Source organism: Tyto alba, unplaced genomic scaffold (assembly GCF_018691265.1).
Source record: "Tyto alba isolate M040663 unplaced genomic scaffold, T.alba_DEE_v4.0 Super-Scaffold_23, whole genome shotgun sequence".
Classification (NCBI taxonomy): Eukaryota; Metazoa; Chordata; class Aves; order Strigiformes; family Tytonidae; genus Tyto; species Tyto alba.
In genome coordinates, this window is record NW_024881297.1 from 2,096,860 (window position 1) to 2,115,969 (window position 19,110).

At 40.3% G+C, this 19,110-nt stretch overlaps 1 protein-coding gene across 30 annotated transcripts in view; it reads right to left on the reverse strand.

Moving 5' to 3' along the window:
• CAMK2D (calcium/calmodulin dependent protein kinase II delta) overlaps positions 1-19,110 on the reverse strand; it is a 161,317-nt gene that overhangs the window by 53,391 nt on the left and 88,816 nt on the right. For 21 of the 30 annotated variants that reach the window (XM_042796263.1, XM_042796261.1, XM_042796270.1 and 18 more), the window contains 3 exons: positions 12,999-13,053; positions 5,516-5,581; positions 2,836-2,908 (listed from right to left, as the gene is read on the reverse strand). In XM_042796263.1, the coding sequence (XP_042652197.1) occupies positions 2,836-2,908; positions 5,516-5,581; positions 12,999-13,053 (194 nt within the window). Of the gene's footprint in view, positions 1-1,697; positions 1,771-2,835; positions 2,909-5,515; positions 5,582-12,998; positions 13,054-19,110 lie in introns of those variants that run through there. The other 9 variants (XM_042796262.1, XM_042796260.1, XM_042796281.1 and 6 more) reach the window with 2 other exon arrangements.

A 19,110-nucleotide genomic window follows, 5' to 3' on the forward strand; every position in this document is an offset into this window, starting at 1 on the left:
GGCAGAAATGTTTTTTCTCACACTGTTTTTCCAATTCATCCTGTATTTGCCAGAATAAGAAACCCACACATGGTTTGGAGCAGGGAACCGCTGGATTGAATGTATTTCCAAAGAAAAAGTTATTTTGTGTGAAAACATTCCTTATTCTGTCAGCTTGTGTGGCTACAATTGTTTGGTTGTTTTTTCTTTCAAATCATTTTCCTGCTCGAAGCATAGTACTGCATGTACAGTGAGGACAGGAATCGCTGGAGCAGCTGGACAAATTTGACATCCTTTCATTTAAACTTGTTCCATGCTATCCAGCTGCCAGGCAGGATTTATAGATTGGAGAGACAGGAAAATCCAAAAGTGCAAAATGGGTAGAGAATTTTGTGTATGTGTCTTTGAAATCCATCGTGGCCTCCGAGCTTTCGGAGCATAACCCTTTATGTTCTAACAGGACAACAACAGAGACTTTATAAATTCAGACAATGACTATAGCAGTTGTTTATTTGGGAGTGAAGGATGGCAAGAAAGATGACGGCATTCCAATTCCAAAGTTATTACTAATGATAACCACTAGAAAACTCCTACCCTGGGAGGAAATTCCCACTCCCCGTAACTCATTCAGAGAGGAAAATAAGAGGCAAAGAAGCTGTGCCAGAAGGAATTATCATGTTTCATTTTCTTAGCCAACATGCCATTTTTCCCCAGCCTTTGTACAGGATCTGGTATTTCAGACAGTGCACTTCCATTTGATTTCAAAATAAACAATTTTCTTTTACTTGAGGATCTTGAAGCCCAACTACCCAAACTGAGTCCTCTCCCTTATCCACAAAGCTAGTTTACTACCAGCTGTGAGACAGACTTCTCTCTCTGAGCTTCCCAGTAAAGGAAAATGATCTTTCCTTGTTTCTTTCCATGCCAACATGCTTTAAATGCAGAGAGCATTTCTGCAGCAGACGTCTCCAGCCATTTGGATATGTACATGGTTAAGAAAGAGGTAATGCTCTTCTCAACACAAGAGTTTTTTTCCTGAAGTTTCTATCCCAATGCTACCGTTTGTCTGGCAGGAGTTCGACTCCTCAGGTGATCATGGTGAGCTCAGTGCAGAAATTCCCGCTTTCTAAAGATGTTCTGCAGCCCAGTCATCATCTGGAGGAGAGAGAGGTCTTCGTGCCAGCAACCATCACACAGCAGCTGGCCTTTCGTCGCTAAAACGCGTGATGTGCGAACGCTAGTGTGCTTCCCAGGAGCACTCCAAACCGAGAGTTGGAAAGTTCCCCCCACGGCCTGCCCCAAAAGCTCTGGATGGCAGAGAAGGAAGACCTGGGTATTCAGTGAATACACCAAAGGCTTGAAGAGCAACTACTGTTCTCCCTAGTACTGACCGCAGGTGCTGGCTGTCTTCACAGCCCAGATCTGGAAAACTAGGTGTTGGCAAGCCTTTAGCAGATTTTCTCCAGCGAGCACTAGTAGTTCGTTCTTGTGCATAGGTGAAGTCAAAAGGAGGAGTTAAAAAAAAAAAAAAAAGGACAACACCCCCCCCTCCCCCCCCCCCCAAAACAAACGCACCCCAAACCATTTAGCTCTGCAGTGCTGAAGGCTCGGCTCTGCTCGGCTCTGCTGCTCCGCGCTGCGCAGGGCGGAGCGCCGCGGGGGCGGCGGCGGGCAGCGGCCCCGGCGGGGGCGGGGCCTGTCGGGACAGCAGCACTCACCTTGAGGTCGCGATGGACTACGCCCATCTGATGGCAGTGGAGCACAGCCTCCAGGATCTGCTGAATGCAATGACTGCATGCAAACACCAGGGGCGCGGGTTAGTTCCAAGCGTGCGCTCGCCGCCCGCAGCCGGGCGCCGGGGCCGGGGCCGGGGCCGGGAGCGGGGCCGGGGCCGGGGCCGGGCGGGCTCCGCGCTCCCCGCTCCTCCGCGCCCCTCCGCGCCGCTCCGCGCCGCTCAGAGCACGACGGCCTCAGGCAGCGCCGCTGCCGGGACCCCGCAGGCTGGCGGCGGCAAGGGGCCAGCCTCGGAGACGCGCTTCGGGGCGGCGGCTTCTTTCTTTTTGCTGTTAATTTGCGGTCGGGTGGTTTTGTTTTTTTGTTTTTTTGTTTTTTTTTTTCTTGTTTTTTTTTTTTTCATGACAATTTTGAAAAGGAAAATTGTCGGGAAAGCATGCCGATTTTGCCAATAATTCGCTTACGAGCTCGTATTAAATATTTGGCATCCTCTGTACTTTTTCGTCCTTTCCCTACCGAGAGCTCTCTCGGAGGTGTTAGAAATTCTAGCAGCCGCTGTGGTAACAAAAAACCCCGCTCCGAGCAAGGTGGTTTAGGTAAAGTATTAACTTTTGCTGTCCAATTTAGTCGGCAATTAGCATCATCACTTGCCTGAGGGTTCGTCATACTCTAATGCAGCAGTGTGCGACCGGCTGTTCTGCTACTGCAACCCGGGGGCTCGGAACACAAGTGGCGTTTAAATCTGCAAGCTGACATACATCACAGCCAAAGTTCACCTCCGTGGGCGTGCACAGCGATACACGGACAGCCTCAACAGAACACCACACACGTTCGACAGCATGGGATAACTCCAGCGCCTTGGAAGGAGACCGTTTTTGGTTTTGTTTTTTTTTTTTTTTTTTGGCAACCATTCCCCCTTTTGCCATGATGTATATTAGGCCTGTAGACTTGCAAACTGGAAAGAGGCGTCATGCATTATTTGTTCGTCTAGTTGTTTTGAGGGTGAGTAGGATAGGCAAGGGAACATGGCAGACACCCCACCCTCTGCCCCTACCCAGCGGAAAAAAAAAAAAAAAAAACAAACAAACTCTTATATCCAATTGATGGGCACCAGATACTGACCTTCAGGTCTCTGTGAACTATGCCATTTAGATGACAATGATTAACACTTTCTAGAATCTGCTGTATACAATGACTGCAAAGATACAAGGGCAGAATGGTAGGGAGAACATTTTAAAGGCACATAATCACATTAAATACAAAATAAAATAAAATAAAAAAAATATAAAGAACAAAAACAATTTTACACCTCCTGACAAGTCTTGATTGCACATTGAACTGGAACAAAACAATATTGAATATAGATATATTTCCAGCTCTAACACATCCAAAAACCAAAATAACAACAAAACCAAACCAAACAAACAAAAAAAAAAAACAACAAAAAAACCCACACAAATCAAAAAAGACATTTAACACGGAACATATGGCACCTATGAGAATCATTAAGTTGTATTTTCATTCAGCAGTATGGAAGCTCTTTCCAGTTTCCAAAAACTGCTATAGGAAAAATAAAGTGGAGACAATAAAACAATTAGTGATATGTTTTGGTTTTTTCTCAATTTTTATAGTGAAGTTAACATTACGAAAAATGCGGAAACAAGAAGTTGCTCAGAAATGGAATGATATACAGACAACAAATGAAACAAAAAAAGTCAAAAGCTAAGGAAAAGCAAAACATTTCTCATTTTGAATCTAATGGTTTCTTAAAAACTCTTAGTAGAATAAAGCCAAGTCATTCAAAAAGGTGGCATGCATTTTCATTTAAAATATTATCAGGTACTAGTTTAGTTAGGAGTCACTCATCAAATGGAAATCCACATTAAAATCTAGACAAACATTTTATTTTGGTGCTTTCAACAATTTATTAGCACCTCTTCTTCCATGCCCAGGTTTGCAAGTTTTGGCCAGCCTACGATGCCAAAAAGCACAACTAAAGTATTCATCTTTTAGAGCACTGGAACTTTTTCAGACGTTTTTCTGCACCACAAGAGCTTATACTTCTTTTTTTTAAAGACAGACTTGTGGCAGCAGTCAGTGACTCTAAGCGCTACGCAGTAGTCAAGGGTCAAGGATTTGATGCTGCTCATCCAAAACGTTTTGACCATGGAATTCAGAAGGAATGGCCATGAATCAGTAACTGGAGCCCAAGCCTGAAAACCCTTTCTTATGCGAGTAGCTCACAACTCACTGAACTGGAGGGCTCCTATGAGTAAAGACTACTTGCATGAGTAAGGGCTTGCAGGAGCAGACCAGTATTAACAGTCCTAGGATATGCATCTATAAAGTCCATCAACAATTTCTATAGGGATACACATACACACACTATATATATAAATATAGATATATATATATACACACACACATGAATATATATATATAAATATATAAAAATACAGAGATGCACGGTAACTAGATATTCACTTATTTGGTCAAGTTTTTACTGAATATATAAGATGCATATATATATCCTCTCTATATATATGCAAAGCCCCTTCCAATACATCACAATTCTAGAACAGAAAAAAAAAATCACAATTTTTCCTTTTAACTCACAAGTATCTTTAAAACACACAATTACACCATATGCTGGCCTTTGGCATCAATACTAGAAATTCTGCTTGAATCACAGCAGGCAAAAAAATCATTAAAAATTTTTTTAAACACAGCTCCTCTCCTTCCACCCCACCTAAATTGCTAATTCCCTTTTCTCTTCTACAGTGTGTTTTGCTATGTGTTGTTCCACATTTAAATGCTCGAAGCAATGATGTTTCTACCATTCCTACAGAAATTAGTAACAGGATTCTTAATATTCAGAGTAACTTGTTTGTTCATTATTATCCTACAACTGTTGTTAGGGACACTTAATGCATTCTGGTCAGATAATTCCAAATGTAAAGGGACAACTGAAAATTATAAGTACTAAATATGTATCAATGGTGGTGTGTAACTACAAAAACACAAAACCATGAGGATTCTTTAAATTTACTTTGAGATAGATTTTCTGTGAAGAGTGTAGTGGTAGAACATATTTTCTTTACACTAATTGACCACAATGTTTAAGATTCATAACTGCATGAGAATATTTAAGATTTATTATTATATGAGGGCAAACATTCTGAGATGGAAAAATGGCCTTGATACTTTATGTCAGCATGCAAATTATGATAATTGTCAATTTATTCTTCAAGTTTTTCAACAAGCACTTGCAGAAAATTGCTAGAGATTTCATATTTGAGCTCAGACTATGAGATGCACAGTATAATTGCTTATTGATGAAGCACAACAAAGATGTTTAAATATGAAAAGGAAATTAGTACTTCTGGACCGAGAACAAAAATTACATTTAATGTAAAATTCTTTCCAGACCAACATATATTTCAAGCTTTGATCAGCAAATCAGTAAGAATCCCTAGATGAGATAGTTGAAATGTTATGTCCAATTTGCAGAAACGAAAACTGGTAAGATTTTAACAACTTCACAGGTTTGCAAGGATTTTAACAAACTGAGATCCAATTTCAGATTTTTCATATCAGCAGACAGACATCAAGACTACGGATAAGTACACCACCACACAGTCGTGAGCTCAAAACGCCAAACTGTGCCCATCCAAGTCTTGGAGAACTCTAGGAGAAAACCTAGAGTCTCACACACTGTGCTAGTAAAACTGATGCCAAACACCATATTTAAGTAACTATCCTAGAATTATTGAAGGCAAGATCAGAAAAATAAGTGACTTACCTGGCATCTGCTTCACTATAATATTCTCTTGCAACTATATCTTCAAATAATTCACCTCCAGTGACTCTGTTAGAAAAAGCAAGATGGGAAAGGAGATTTCAGAAGTAAAAATGTGCATCTTAAATTAACTTGACAGGGAGAAGTCAGAGGAGTAACTGAAATATCTGTACAGAAATGCAAGAGGTCTTTACCAGCAAAGGTGAAGGAACTAAAGTGGAAGGTTTGCCCATCCAAATCATTACAAGAATAAAAAGGATGTGGTGGAAGAGCAATCATAACTAGAAAATAAAAACAAAGAGCAGCAGCTTATTGGGTAAGATGCCGTACATCAGTTAAGGATATCGAGTATTAAGTAAAACTACAAGAATGAAAGGAACTGACCAGCAAGGAAAATTGTGGCTGAAGTTCAGAACAATTGAGGATAAACTGCGAACTGCAACATAAGTCAGATGTAAGCAAGGAGAATACAATAATGCTAAAAAGGGAAAAGAGTCTTTAAGCATAGGTCAAAACACATCAGAGGTGTAGCCAAGCACCAGGACGGCTTGCGTTTTGTGCTTTTACTAGAAAGAGCATTACTGAGTTGGAAGGAGACTATCAGTAGAAGCAGAGGACCTTACACAGTTTAATGGCAGAATTTTTTCCTACAGAATTTTCAGTTATCTTTGTCAAGAAAGTAGGAATGGCTTAGTGAAAGTACCACTTAAAATAATTTAAAAGGCATTAATAGTACGAGGAAAGAACTATATGATCTGGAGGACCAGTAACAGAAGCAACTGTGCATGGTTGCATACTTGGGACTTCATTGTACAACCAGTGGTTTAATAGTAGGAAGTGGTTAAAAATAAATAAAACCATGTTGTTATAACCCAAAGATGACAGTCCAGAATGAGTCACCAGCAGGATGCTGCCACAGGCTTGGAATGCATTTGAAGTAGGGTGACAGCCACATCCTTACATACAGCAGTAAAATCCCTCCTCATATTGTACTCAGTGCTGGTCACTCACATTCAGAAAAGAAAACTGAAACAGCAATATGAGCAAAAAATTGGCTATTAGGCTATCCACTCACTCACTCATCGTATCTTCATAGAGAAGCAAAGTCACTTTAGCTTGGCAAAATAAAGTTTAAGAGGGATGAAAATAAATACTGAAGACAAAGTACATAAACCGTGCTCTCTATAGAGGAGAGCTGTAACGGACAATATTAGTACAATAATAAATAAACATACAAGGCCTGTGAAGAAATACAGGGTTAAAGTCAGGAGAAGTTTTCTAACAAACATAAAGCTAGTGTAATTAAACAGTTTTTGGTAAAGTAACTTGGTAAGTAACTTTGGTAAAGTAACTTGGTAAAGAGATGGGTGCTCTATTTTTAAGGTGAAGCTGGATGAGCTTTTAAATAAAATCATTAAACTCGTCTGCCTGTGTCAACAGGAGAGTGGACTCCAAGAAACAGGAAGCCCTTTCCTGTACTATAACACCTCCCTTTTATGGAATACAATGGCATACCTCCACAGCTAAATGCAAATCTTCAGATATTCAGGTGCTGTACTGAATGGCTGAAAACAGACGCACCTAGCCAGGGCACCTAAACATCGCCTCAACAGGCAGCATGCAGGGGTTAGTCTGACTCCGGCTTCCCAAAACCTTGATCCTGCTGATAGGCCAACATAAGTAATTCCTAGGTGGGAGATCGACGTTCGTATTTCATTGCTGTTTATGAGTGCAGTGAATTTTCATATAGCACATTATATCCTCAATAAATTCCCAAACGTAAAATCCAGAGTGAGCTACAAGATGCTTAAAGATTAAGATGCTTAAAAATCTATACAATGAATACAATCATTATGGAATACAATTAAGTTTAATAGGATTAAAAAATTAAAAATGAGGATGCTTTGAATCTTCAGAACTGTAACATTCATTAGCAAATTACTGTACTAACAGCTTGTCGTAGATCCCAGTTATTCAGTCACACGCGAGGATGACAGAAATGACTTGCTCAACCAGCAGCACAGCTCCTTTCTTCAAGAAGGCCAGTTACAAACTTCAGTTTCATGTTTCCATTTAAATTTGGGCTACATTATCCTTTATCTGAGTTTACACCTTACTGACGTTGGAAAGTGATCACTTTCAGGTAGCAGAATGCTATTTTGTACAAAAGTCTGCAAAAAAATCTGGAGGAGGTAAAATAGCCGGTTGCCTAATTTGTACTCTCTTTCTTTTTCTTTTTGTCTCCTACCTTCCAGAAACTGGCTTTGGTAGCTATAACACAAAATGTTTGATTGATGCATATTCTGACAGTCTTTGAAACCTCCTTTTTGCATACATATTTGTCTACCACAGTTCTGGTAAAGAGGACTAGTTCTCACTTTGTAATGAATGAAAAAACAAAGCATCCTTTGATCTTATTCTTCCCTAAAACACTCACTTTTGATCCAAACCAAAAAAAAAAAAAAAAAAAGCTTTTGTTGTCAAAGTGCGTTTCAGTGGGAGAGAACACCAAACCCATGCTTGTTCTTCTCAAGCACAGATAAAAGAGGAGGATGTGCATTCTTATTTGCTGACACTAAGCATTTTCGTGGCATTCATAACCGTTCTTAAACGATGAAAAAATAAAAGCAAAACCAGAGCAGGTGAATTTCACAGACAGCCAAACAAGTAGTCAACAATTCCCATGCGCTGCCACTCTGAAGAATACATTAGCAATAATTCTCAGAAGACAGCTAAATGGCCGTAGTGAAGGAACGTAGCGCAGGGCACTGAGAGGCCACAACTCACCTGCATCTTCTGAGCCTCCGACTCTGAGAAGATTGTTATAAACGTGTTAGTGCCCTTTGCTCACTGAGCGTGCATGAGCAATGTGTCCTTGCAGCAAAAAAGGTCAGCTGTATCACAATATAGGACAGTCCGCAGGTTGAAGGAAGTGATTCTTCCCTTGCATTTGGCACTTGTGAGATCACACCTGGAGTACTGTCCCCGCTTTTGGGCTTCCCAGTGCACAAATGACACTGACATAATGAACTGTGGCTAACGGAGGGCCACTAAGACAGAGTTTAAGGTACATGGAGAGGCTGAGATGATTTGGCTTGGTCACCCAATGTGATGTGAAGATGTGAAGGTTCAGGGGAGAACTCATTGCTGTCTACAACTCTCTAATGCGTGGATATGCAGAGACAGCGTGAAAGGCAACAGACAAGCTCAAACACCAGAAATACCAAACAGATACAAGGATTTTTCTGCCTTGATTGTCATTATAATCATTTATTATGCACTTGTTGCTCAAAGAGGTTGTGGAATTTCCATCCTTGAAAATGTTCCAACCTTGAAGATGTTCCAACCTTGACAAATCCCTGAGCAACCTTGTTCGAGAAGGGGGTTAGGCCAGATAACCTCTAGGGATCCTTACCAACCTACGTTACTCACTGATTTTATCGTTAAAGAACAGAGCAGTTACCGATCAACTGCTTTTATACTCCATACAGTTTAAACTAAAGAAGTACAAGCAGCACGTAGAAACACCAAGGCCCTCTGCACCAGGTATGTCTTTCAGAAAAACTGCAGAGCTGTGTAAGCAGAAGGATTCACCATACAAAGGATGCTATTTCTGTTTACCTCTCAGAAGAGGTACATTAAGAAGCAGTTTTTAACTGCTTCGTTCAACTGACTTTCTAACCTCACTAAAGCAAATGACTGCATTTACAGTGTTAAATGCCACATTTTTTCTTGCAAACATTCATAACAACACCTACAAAACTACTCAACTTCATGTATCATATTCGATTAATTAGGAAAATTTACAAATATAAGAAGATATTTAAAAGGAACTCCCAAGTTCGTAAAGCTAGCTAAAAAAGCCTCTGCTGATGACCGCACTGGCGTTGTTTCCTCCTAGCTTACATTCCTTATTTCTTAAATCGCTTTCGTACCGAAAGTGTGAAGAAGCAGCCTTACAAAACTACAGTGGTCACATGCTTTTTGCATTTATCTGTGACATTCCTACTTCTGAAGAAGAGAGGTTCAGGCGCTTACCCTAGGCAAGCATTGTTTTGCAATTAGGATTATTTTTTTTTCCATTTTTATTTCTTCTACACAGTACAGTCCCTCCACTTGGAATTCAACAGCAACGCCAGGATTCTAAATGTACCAATTGTTGCATCTCATCGAGTGCATTAAAATGGGAGACACTGAAAAAGGAGAATCTCATTGACTTGCACAAGAGAGTCTTCAAGTGCTACAGCTGTTTCCATTCAGATACAGCAATTAATACTGACAGAATTGATTGGATTTGAACTCATCTAACATCATTAATGCTGAAGACAATCTCATTCGTGCTTAGCAACTGAAATGGGCTGATAGAGACACGTAAATCCTAACTACAGTTGCCTTAACCAATAAGGGAAGAGGAGTAAGAAACTTCATGATGTTCATTACTAATCTCGCTACGCACATTTTCTTAATCCACAAATCACCGTATCTAGTGAGAGAAACAAAACACGAGCAAGTCCTTTGCTTGGGAGAAGTATCACAGAAAGCTATCTTAGTTAATTTTCTAAAATATGTAGGAGCTATATTGGTAGGTCAGTAAGATGCTTCTGTTCCTTGGCAGTGACATCAACAAGACCTTGAAAATCACTACTTTGCCTAGTCAAGTGCAAAACAACTGGCATACTTCAGTATGACTCCACCATATACTTATTTCAGAGATAGGGAGTCAGCACCTAAAGATCAAATTTTTATATCTACATCTCTCTCTCCCTCCCTCTCTCTCTCTTTCTCTCTCTAGCTCATATGTCAATACTTCAGTGCATGTATTTCTCTCATAAGCAGGGCTTCTTAAAGGAACACCACAATATCACATTTTATCAGAAAGCCCATATTTCATTGTTCAGTGTCCAGTTTCCACATGAATTTTAAAAGGCTTCCAGCCTCCCATTTTGACACAAGAAATCTTCACCCAAATGCACGCCTGTAACAGAGGTTAATCACTTTTTTTCTCCAGATGAGAGCACAGCTGTCACTGAAGCATATAAGCAAAGCAACAGGCTTCTCCTTCAGATTGAAGACATCTCTATCACATTAATTCAAAAAAGATTATTAGAAATTCAAAATAGAAAGTGACAATGGTTGTTTTTTTTCTATTCACAGAAAAAGCACTCTTCCTCTTCACTTTCTTATGTGGGATGCAGTCTAAAAGAAATTTCTAAAGAAACAGTCATACTGAATCCCACGCAGTCTGAAAGAAATCATTAAGATAATGACATGATGGTATGCGCGGGTGGAGTGACAGTGTTACACCACAGTCAGGCTCCTGCTGAATAAAAATTAATTAAATAAATAAAAGCATGTACTTGGTCTTCATATTAAGGAAGTTCATATGGTACCTTTTTTCGTGGCAGCTCTCTCATATACATTTAAACAAGCCACTAACATATTTGTAACCGTAATAAAAGATGAAGTTTCACTAATAAATAGTATTACTGAGCATTAAAAGAATAATTTCTTACTCTGAATGGAAGGTTAAGGGTGAACAGCCATCCTTACAAATTAGGCAAAAGTTCTTCAAGAATGCCCCATGTCGCTTTTCCAAAGACAGCTATCAGTCAGTACAGCCACCGCCTCCACCATTTAGACGTTTTCTTTTTTGCAAAATAATTAATTCGCAAAAAACTCAAAACCACATGATCAAAACAAAAAGCTGCATGTATATGTTGAAGCCATCTTTCTTTGAAGAGGATGAAAATCAAAACCACAAGGACCATTCTACATGAACGGCATATATTTGAGTCTGTTCCTGTGTTTGTCCTGAATGGGACTGAGGGGAAACAGAGGAAGTTCCAGCATGAGCGGAACGCCTCCTGCAGAATCTAGTTTTCTGCCAAGGGAACATCTCTGGGTTAGGTATTAATTTGTATTGCATAATACAGGCTTCTATTTGTTCTGTTTCTATCGAGATACTGGTATCCACAACTTCAAAGTTGCCCAAATGCTTTCTAGTTCACTTTGCAATCATAATCTCCTGAGATACATCTGACATTATATATTCAGTTTAAGGCAGAAGTAGACTAACTGCAATTACAGTAGGCCATAGTTTCTAACAGCACAGTAGTTCAACAAAAAAATATAAATGCCACCAGTTTATAAAAGGGATATTGTCCCTAGAACTAAGAATTCTGAATCCACTTCTTGGAAATGTTCAGGATTAGTAAGATTTTTCCAATTCGACGTAGAAAGATTTCCTTTGTGGCCCTTAATAAAAAAAAAAAAAAAGAGGGGGGGGGCAAAAAACCCCCAGTGCATATCAGAGAATAAATATGCATGTTGTGCCCTAGATCCATCTCCAAGGCAACAGTCAGAACACTTACCTGGGATATATACAAATTAGATATAAGTTCCTGTTGAGCCCAGTTAGGATTTGAGTACTGAATCCTGAATGCCTTCACTGGAGACAGACTATTTAATATTTTTGTACTGCTAGTCTGAAACCTAGTCTTGAAGAAGTCTTTAAAAAAACTAAGTCAAAAAATAAACCAGAATGTAACCTGAAGATGAAAGCGCACAACTGATTGTGGAAGATCCAGATTCTAACTCAGCTACGCTGAATGCAAGTATTTCAGTTTGCATGCTTAGAAATGAGCTATTCCACACTTCTAGGGGAAATAATGTATTCTCATTCTAACCAGCAAAACCGTGTTGAGCCTAAGAAAGCTCTTGGGGGTGGAGGGTGTTGTTTGTCAAAACCATAAACCTTCCTGGAAAAAGAACATCAGTGTCTCTTTTTAAGTTAAGAGTCTGAGACACACAGTTCACGTTGTCATCATCCCTTCTTCCACTGAACAGCCGTATCTAAAAGGAACAAGTTCCACATACCCAGAGTCACTGCATGAACAGTTCACAGGACCGAAATTCCTGAAGCAAAATGAGAAGTAGGAAACGTGCTTTCTATATGCTGGGAATTTTACATTCAGAATCGTGTCAAAATGAAATATTCTATATATCAGTATGGTGCGAATCGGGAATAAAATTCTGAAAGAGTCTTTCCCTCTAGGAAACTCGGGCTTACCTTTCAATCCAGCATTGGAGATTTTCTGTAGAGAAACTATTCTTCCATGTGTTTTTTTATGTTACCTTTCCAGACAACTGGCTTGCAGCAAATTATTTTTTCTGAGTCATATGTTTGCTTAGCTTTGGCAGATATCATGCAACTTTTACCTACATACCTATGTTTTATATTAAAATCAACTCCAACGGTGGCCCTACTTAGTCAGAGTTTTTAATATGGAATTCTTACACTGACACTTACAAATCAGTTCTTGTACATGCAGATAACCAAATACATTATCCTTCCAGCTCTGTTTACATCTATTTGTCCAACTCATTGCACCAGAACCATGCGTTTTTCTTGTGAGCTTGTATTCATATCTAAAAGTTTGAACACCACAACCCCAACATGCTAATCATATGCAAAACACATACTTACAAGTCAAAGACTAAGTAATGGAATCCTTCTTCTGATATGCTGTCATGAAGCCGCACTATTGAAAGAGGGAAAAAAAATAAACACCAGTCATCCTTTTCATGTCTTTAATGTCTGTCTTTGATTTTGGGGGAGAAGGCAGGATTATAAGCCAACTGTAGAGCTGGTATTGCATCTGTGCATATTCTCCTCTGTGTTATTTATTGACTTTTTTAAAATTCTCTACCCTCAGACTCTCTTTTTCATAAGGTGAGATAAACAAAGAAACCAAAAGACTGTGTGTGCAGCTCACTGTACGGTTATTTTTAAAGGAGCTCTGATTTTGCTGTCCCACAGAAGAACACGGCAGTCACTTCCTACCACCTCCTGCACGTATGGACACATACACACACACTGCACCTTGCCTTTGCCCTTCATGCTGAATCATGACTAAGCAAGTACTAAAAGCACAGTCAGACTTCATCTTGTATTAATAGGATTCAACTCCCTTTTTTCCCAGGCAGAACCTCCAATCAATCTTTTAAATAGCATACACAGGAGTTCCCGGTCACTGGACTTTAATTATCTTAAAACATTTTTCTTAATGTCATACAACTATTTTCTCAGCAGTATTACATTTTAAAAGTTGTAAACAAAACAAGATGGGGAAAAAAAAAGTGCCACAATTAATCACAGATTTCAGCAGAATAACAAACTTTAAGGGCTGTGTTAACAAATTCCATAATCAGACAATAAATACTGATTTTGAAAGAGAAAGCATCATTACAAACTAAAAGCATCAGACTATACGAAAATAAATGGAGTCAAAAAGGGAATAAACTACATTCCTGCCCCTATTACTATTTTATATATATATATTTCCCTGTAATCTTCTTACCTGCTATGTGAATGGTGAAGAGTTGTATTTACTGGCAGATTGATTCCTGCCCATCTATGCCAAATTTCCACAGTGGTGGCCACCACCACAGCTGAAAGACTAAAGGGAAGGGACTGGGACTACCCACCACCTGGGTGTGGGTGCTCAGCCAGACCTCCAGACACCAAAGGGGCAAGGAGGGAAAAGGAGCAACTGCTGGGGGTGTGACAGCTCAGCAAAGGAACTGCCTCTCATTCTATCGCCAGGAAGAGGGATTTCTGGAAAGATGCAAGGTGCATGAGAGGACTTGTGTCCTGGGTTGAGTGAGTGATGGGGATTTTTGGTGGCAGGGGAGGGGGCTATAGGGGCAGCCCCCTGTGAGAAGCTTCTCGAAGCTCCCCCAGCTCCAAGTCAGCTCCACCTCTGCACCAAAACTGAGCCACTCGGCTGCACCTCTGTGAGAACGTATTTAAGAAGGGATGTGGGGAGGAGCAGTGGGACTGGTGAGGAAGAGTTGCCGCAGCTGCGTGAACACCAAGGTCAGTGGGGGAACGGAGGAAGAAAGGAGGGGGGAGCTGTGCAGGAGCAAAGACCCCCCTGTATCCTGTGAGGAGACGGCAGGGCGGCCCCCCCTGCCACCCATGGAGATCTACGGTGGAGCAGGCACTGATTTATGGCCTGTGGCTTCTGCTTGCCTGATCAAGGTGACTGTTCCCAAAGAAGGCCAGGGTCTTGTTGGAAAAGATAGCCCTGCTGCTGCAGTTCAGTGCTGGGAGGATTGCAGCATGCGGGGGTGTCCCACGCCGGAGCAGCTCGGGAAGGGCTGCAGCCCGTGGGAGGGAATCCAGTTGGAGAAAGTTGGTGTCCCATGCCGGAGCAGTGTGGGGAACGCTGCAGCCCATAGGAGGGACTCACATCAAGAGGAAGTTTGTGGAGGACTGTCTCCTGTGAGAGGGGGACCACGCTGGAGCAGGGGGAACAAGTTCCAGAAGCTCCCCCCAGTGAAGATGGAAGCAGCGGCAGCACTGACTGCACCCCCCATTCCCTGCCCCTGCGCTGCTGGGGGAGGAGGTAGAGATATCGGGAGCAGAGCTGAGCCCGGGAAGAAAGAAGGGGTGGGGGAAAGTGGTTCTCCAGATCTGGCAATGCTTCTCACTGTCCTACTCTGGTAAGTGTTGTTAGTATCTGTAATAAATGTCTGCCCTTTTTTTCTTCCCCTAACCAGTCTGCCTTTTGCCCATGACCATAATGGGTGATCTGCCCCTCCCAGTCCTATCTCGAACCTCAGGCCTGGCCCATTTGTCCCTTCTCACCGCTGGAAGAGAAGAGGAAGAGAGTGGCTGCATGGTGTTTGGACTGCCAACCAGGCTCAAACCACGACAGCTTGCCAGAAGCAAAAGGATGGGATGTCTAGAAAATAGCCATTAGCTTTTCCAGTGCTTGATGCAGCTGACAGACTTACAGCATCCTGATGATTATAACCCCATGTCATGTTTACAGACTCCTGTGTATCCATATCTAAAGTTTTTGCTGCAGCTGCACTGGTCAGCTGCAGAACCTTCATTTTGATTTTTAAGAATTCAAATCATGATAGAACTATTATTCAAGTCCTATGTTTTTTCTTAATTATTTTAAATGAAATGGCAATTTCCAAAGCTGATTTTCCCACAATACACGAAGCTTTCTCAGTAGTTTCATCCAATTTATTATCACTTACAGACCAAATAAAAAAATCAGGGTAGCCTAAAACTGCTTCATGTTCAAAACTGAGTTGATGAAGAAAGTGTAAAAGGATTTTCAGATTTCCCCAGATGGTAGCTTTATGTATTAATCATTTTTTATAGATGACATTTAAAAAAATTAAAATCAAATAAACATGACTTTTTTACTTAATAATATTTAGCCCAGGGAAACATCTTGTGTTTACACAATACTGAAGAAAAAAACAGCTCTTGGCTGACTCATTGCCCGGAGCTCATGATGATTCAGAAGAGCCAAGTAGGTCTAAATCAGAATTTGTGGTTTTGGCTGGTTCCATATTCTAGATTTGTTTAAGTTTTTACAAAGTACAAGCCTTGATCATAAAAGACCAAGATAATAAGTTGCTGGAAAAGGAAAAAAAAAAACAAAAAAAAAAAAAAAACAAAAAACAAACAAACAAAAAAAAAAAAAAAAAAAAAACCAAAAAAACCCCAACAGAAACTAAACCAAACCAACAAACTAACAAACCAACCAACCCCTAACCCCAAAAAAGCTCCCCAAAAAAACAAAATCGACTTTCTTTCTGGTCGTGTTCTTTGAGTTGAGATTTCAATACCGCCAAATGTCTGGTCTTTAAAGCAAAGCAAATGTGAGATGAGACACCAGGTACTAGACTAGGACAGTATCCTGAAATTTCTAGCTCAGAACAGAGTCCCCTGAAACATCTGGTGTTTGAGTACACTACTTCATACAGTAGCATCAAAGATACTACTCATGAATGAGTGCTCAGAAACAGGATTTAGCACAGACCCTTGGGTATGTCACAGAGATGCAACATAACCCTAAAATAGTAAATTTTGGAGTGCAGCTTGTACATTTTGCAAATACCTTTCAAAAAAAAGTTTAAAACTTTCTAAGATTGAATACACAGCAAATTATACCTTTTGATACAAATTGCCTGTGAATGAAACAGATCTATAAGAACTCAAAGCAAGTTTTTTCTCTGAACACTTTTAAAATTCAAAGCAGAATTCCTCTCCTCGCTAACAGCATTCTACTCAAACAGGCAGCAGCCTTCATATCCAATTTCCCGTATCATGTACGGATATTGAGAACTACCAAATACTTCTGGTGAGGCAGAATATTTGCTGCCAGTTGCTTTGAAATAGCTCTGAAGCGTGTAAAACAACCCAGATTTTTGGAATGTCTTTAGCGAATTGAAACAAAGCATTAAATCCTGAAATTTAGAAGTGAAATCCACCTTTAAAGTATTACTTTGGTATTAAAACCAGACAGTCTTGGCTTGAGCTTGTGGCTACAAAGCAGTCAACAGCCTATATTCATACTTGTACCTCGTTTTCATGGGTCATACCTCCTATGGCTCCAGCATGGCTTTGCTAGCAACCAGCTGAAGCAGAGGACTGTATTCTTTAATTACTGCCGTTTTTTTTTAAACACAGACTTTCTTACACGCATTTATGAGGAAGTCATCTCCTAGGTAAGAATGAAATCAACATCAACCTGCAGGCATTAAGGCACAGTTTTAGAACTGTGACCCTCAAGCAACAACGGTGTAGAAGAGCAAGCTGCATTTCATTGCCTTTGGTTCAAGACAGTATAAAGCTCCTTTCTCTCTCTTTTTTTTTTTTTTTTTTTTTGTTTTGTTTTTAATAATTGTGTCTACCACTTGTACTGCTAGGAATATCCATATTTAAGCCTGTGACAAATACCTCATATTTATACAGACTGAAATAAACCCTATTACAGCTATTACATATAGATATCAGCAGCTCCATACAAAACAGTAGCATATTCCTACTATGTCAGATAAGATAAATACCTTGCCAAACACCACACAGCATATCAAAACTAGAGCCAAGAGTACACACTTTATCTTGGATAGAGGCATCTGTCATGCCCTGCTACTAAGCAGAGCAGCGCGGCACCATGTGAAAGGGGCTTCCAGAGCTTCACTGCCTGCCTGAAACGGGAGGTGCCCTCGCTTTGACACATCCTTTTCTAGAAGAGGGCTGCTTTGTTCAGTGTCACTGCAGCACCACAGCTCCCTTCTGACTAGAAAATGATTGTGATTTGAGATGATGGACAATGTTTTTGCTCAGCCCGGTGAGGCTATTTCCTTACTAGTCAAACTCTACATGTCCATGGGGATGTCTTCTTCAAGAATCGCATTTGTTCTTTTTTATTTCCTCCAGAATGTCTGAATCATAGATGTGAGATGGGACAAATCTTTCTCTGAATCAGGATCACATGTCCCTGACTGTCTCTGAAAAGAAAAACAGGCCGAGGCAGCCAGGGAAGATCAAAACTGCCTCCTGGCAAGTGCTAACGTTGGCTTCTTCAGTCCGTTCAGATACAGTTTTATGTCAGTAAATCTGTTAGGTGAAAATCCCAAGTAAGCATGGACAAAGGAGAGCAATCTGTGGTGAAGATAAGACAGCTGGACAATCCAGAGTAAAGGGTGTACAACAGCACAGAGGCAAGCCCTGGATGGCCCAGACTTTGCTGCTGCATTCGGCCTGCAGCTCAGCTTTTCACTGGGAAAGACAAGGCATGTCATGATGACAATTTGAGAAGCTATTCACAAAGTTTAAGAGGTGATTCACTACAAAAAGTATTTGTGTATTCATTTCCATCATACATAGTTCTTTACACACATGTATCAGTCAGGATTCAGGCACGACAAGCCCAAAGGCAGCAATTACAAAGATTATTCATCTAATATAAGAACTCCCAGCAGTAACCCACACTGCAGTTCCTGTTTCTCCAGAGACACGAGCATTCATCAGTAGAAACAGTTCCATTTATCTTTTTTGAAAAGATTACAGTTAGACCTAATCGTTATTAATTGGAGTTGTTTCATGAGTGCTGTCATGAACAAACACATTATATGGCAGAAAGGACACAAGAATAATTATTTTTTCCCTCCTGCCCGCTGTAGCACTATGGTCATTCTCCTCCTTGGGTTACAGAGAAGGTGTTTAACAGCCTTTGACAAAAAAGTTGTTGCTCTTCAGTAAACCACTTGAAGCACCTGATAGGAATTCAGGGAGCACATAGCTCTTTCTTTTGGAAAAATACTGTAAGCCCACAAAAGATCAGGAATATCCCTTTGGCTTCAGCACTGATTTTCATCTGAAATGCTTTCCAATCACCACGCTGCAATAATCATTATAATAATTTAGGGGAGAACTCCTATGAGCTTTATTAGTTTTGTATTTAGCCATTAGTGTGGGCAAGGCCCAATCAGATTGAAAAGCAAAATGTTCTCCTCTATTTGACTTTTTGTACAGAACTATAGTATTTTGTGCCTATTCTACAGAAAACAGCTTCATACAATGACCAAGCAACTTAATTATCTCCTTTCTGAATCTCTGTCTTTAAAGAAAAAAAAAATAATGGCATTCCACAAACTTTCAATTAAAGTCAAATTCTTCCAGGTAAGGAGACAAGTTAAACAGTTAAACAGTAGATAAAGTCAAATAAAGATATCTAATCATACCTAAATCTATTCCCTAAAATACTTATTTTTGTGAAACT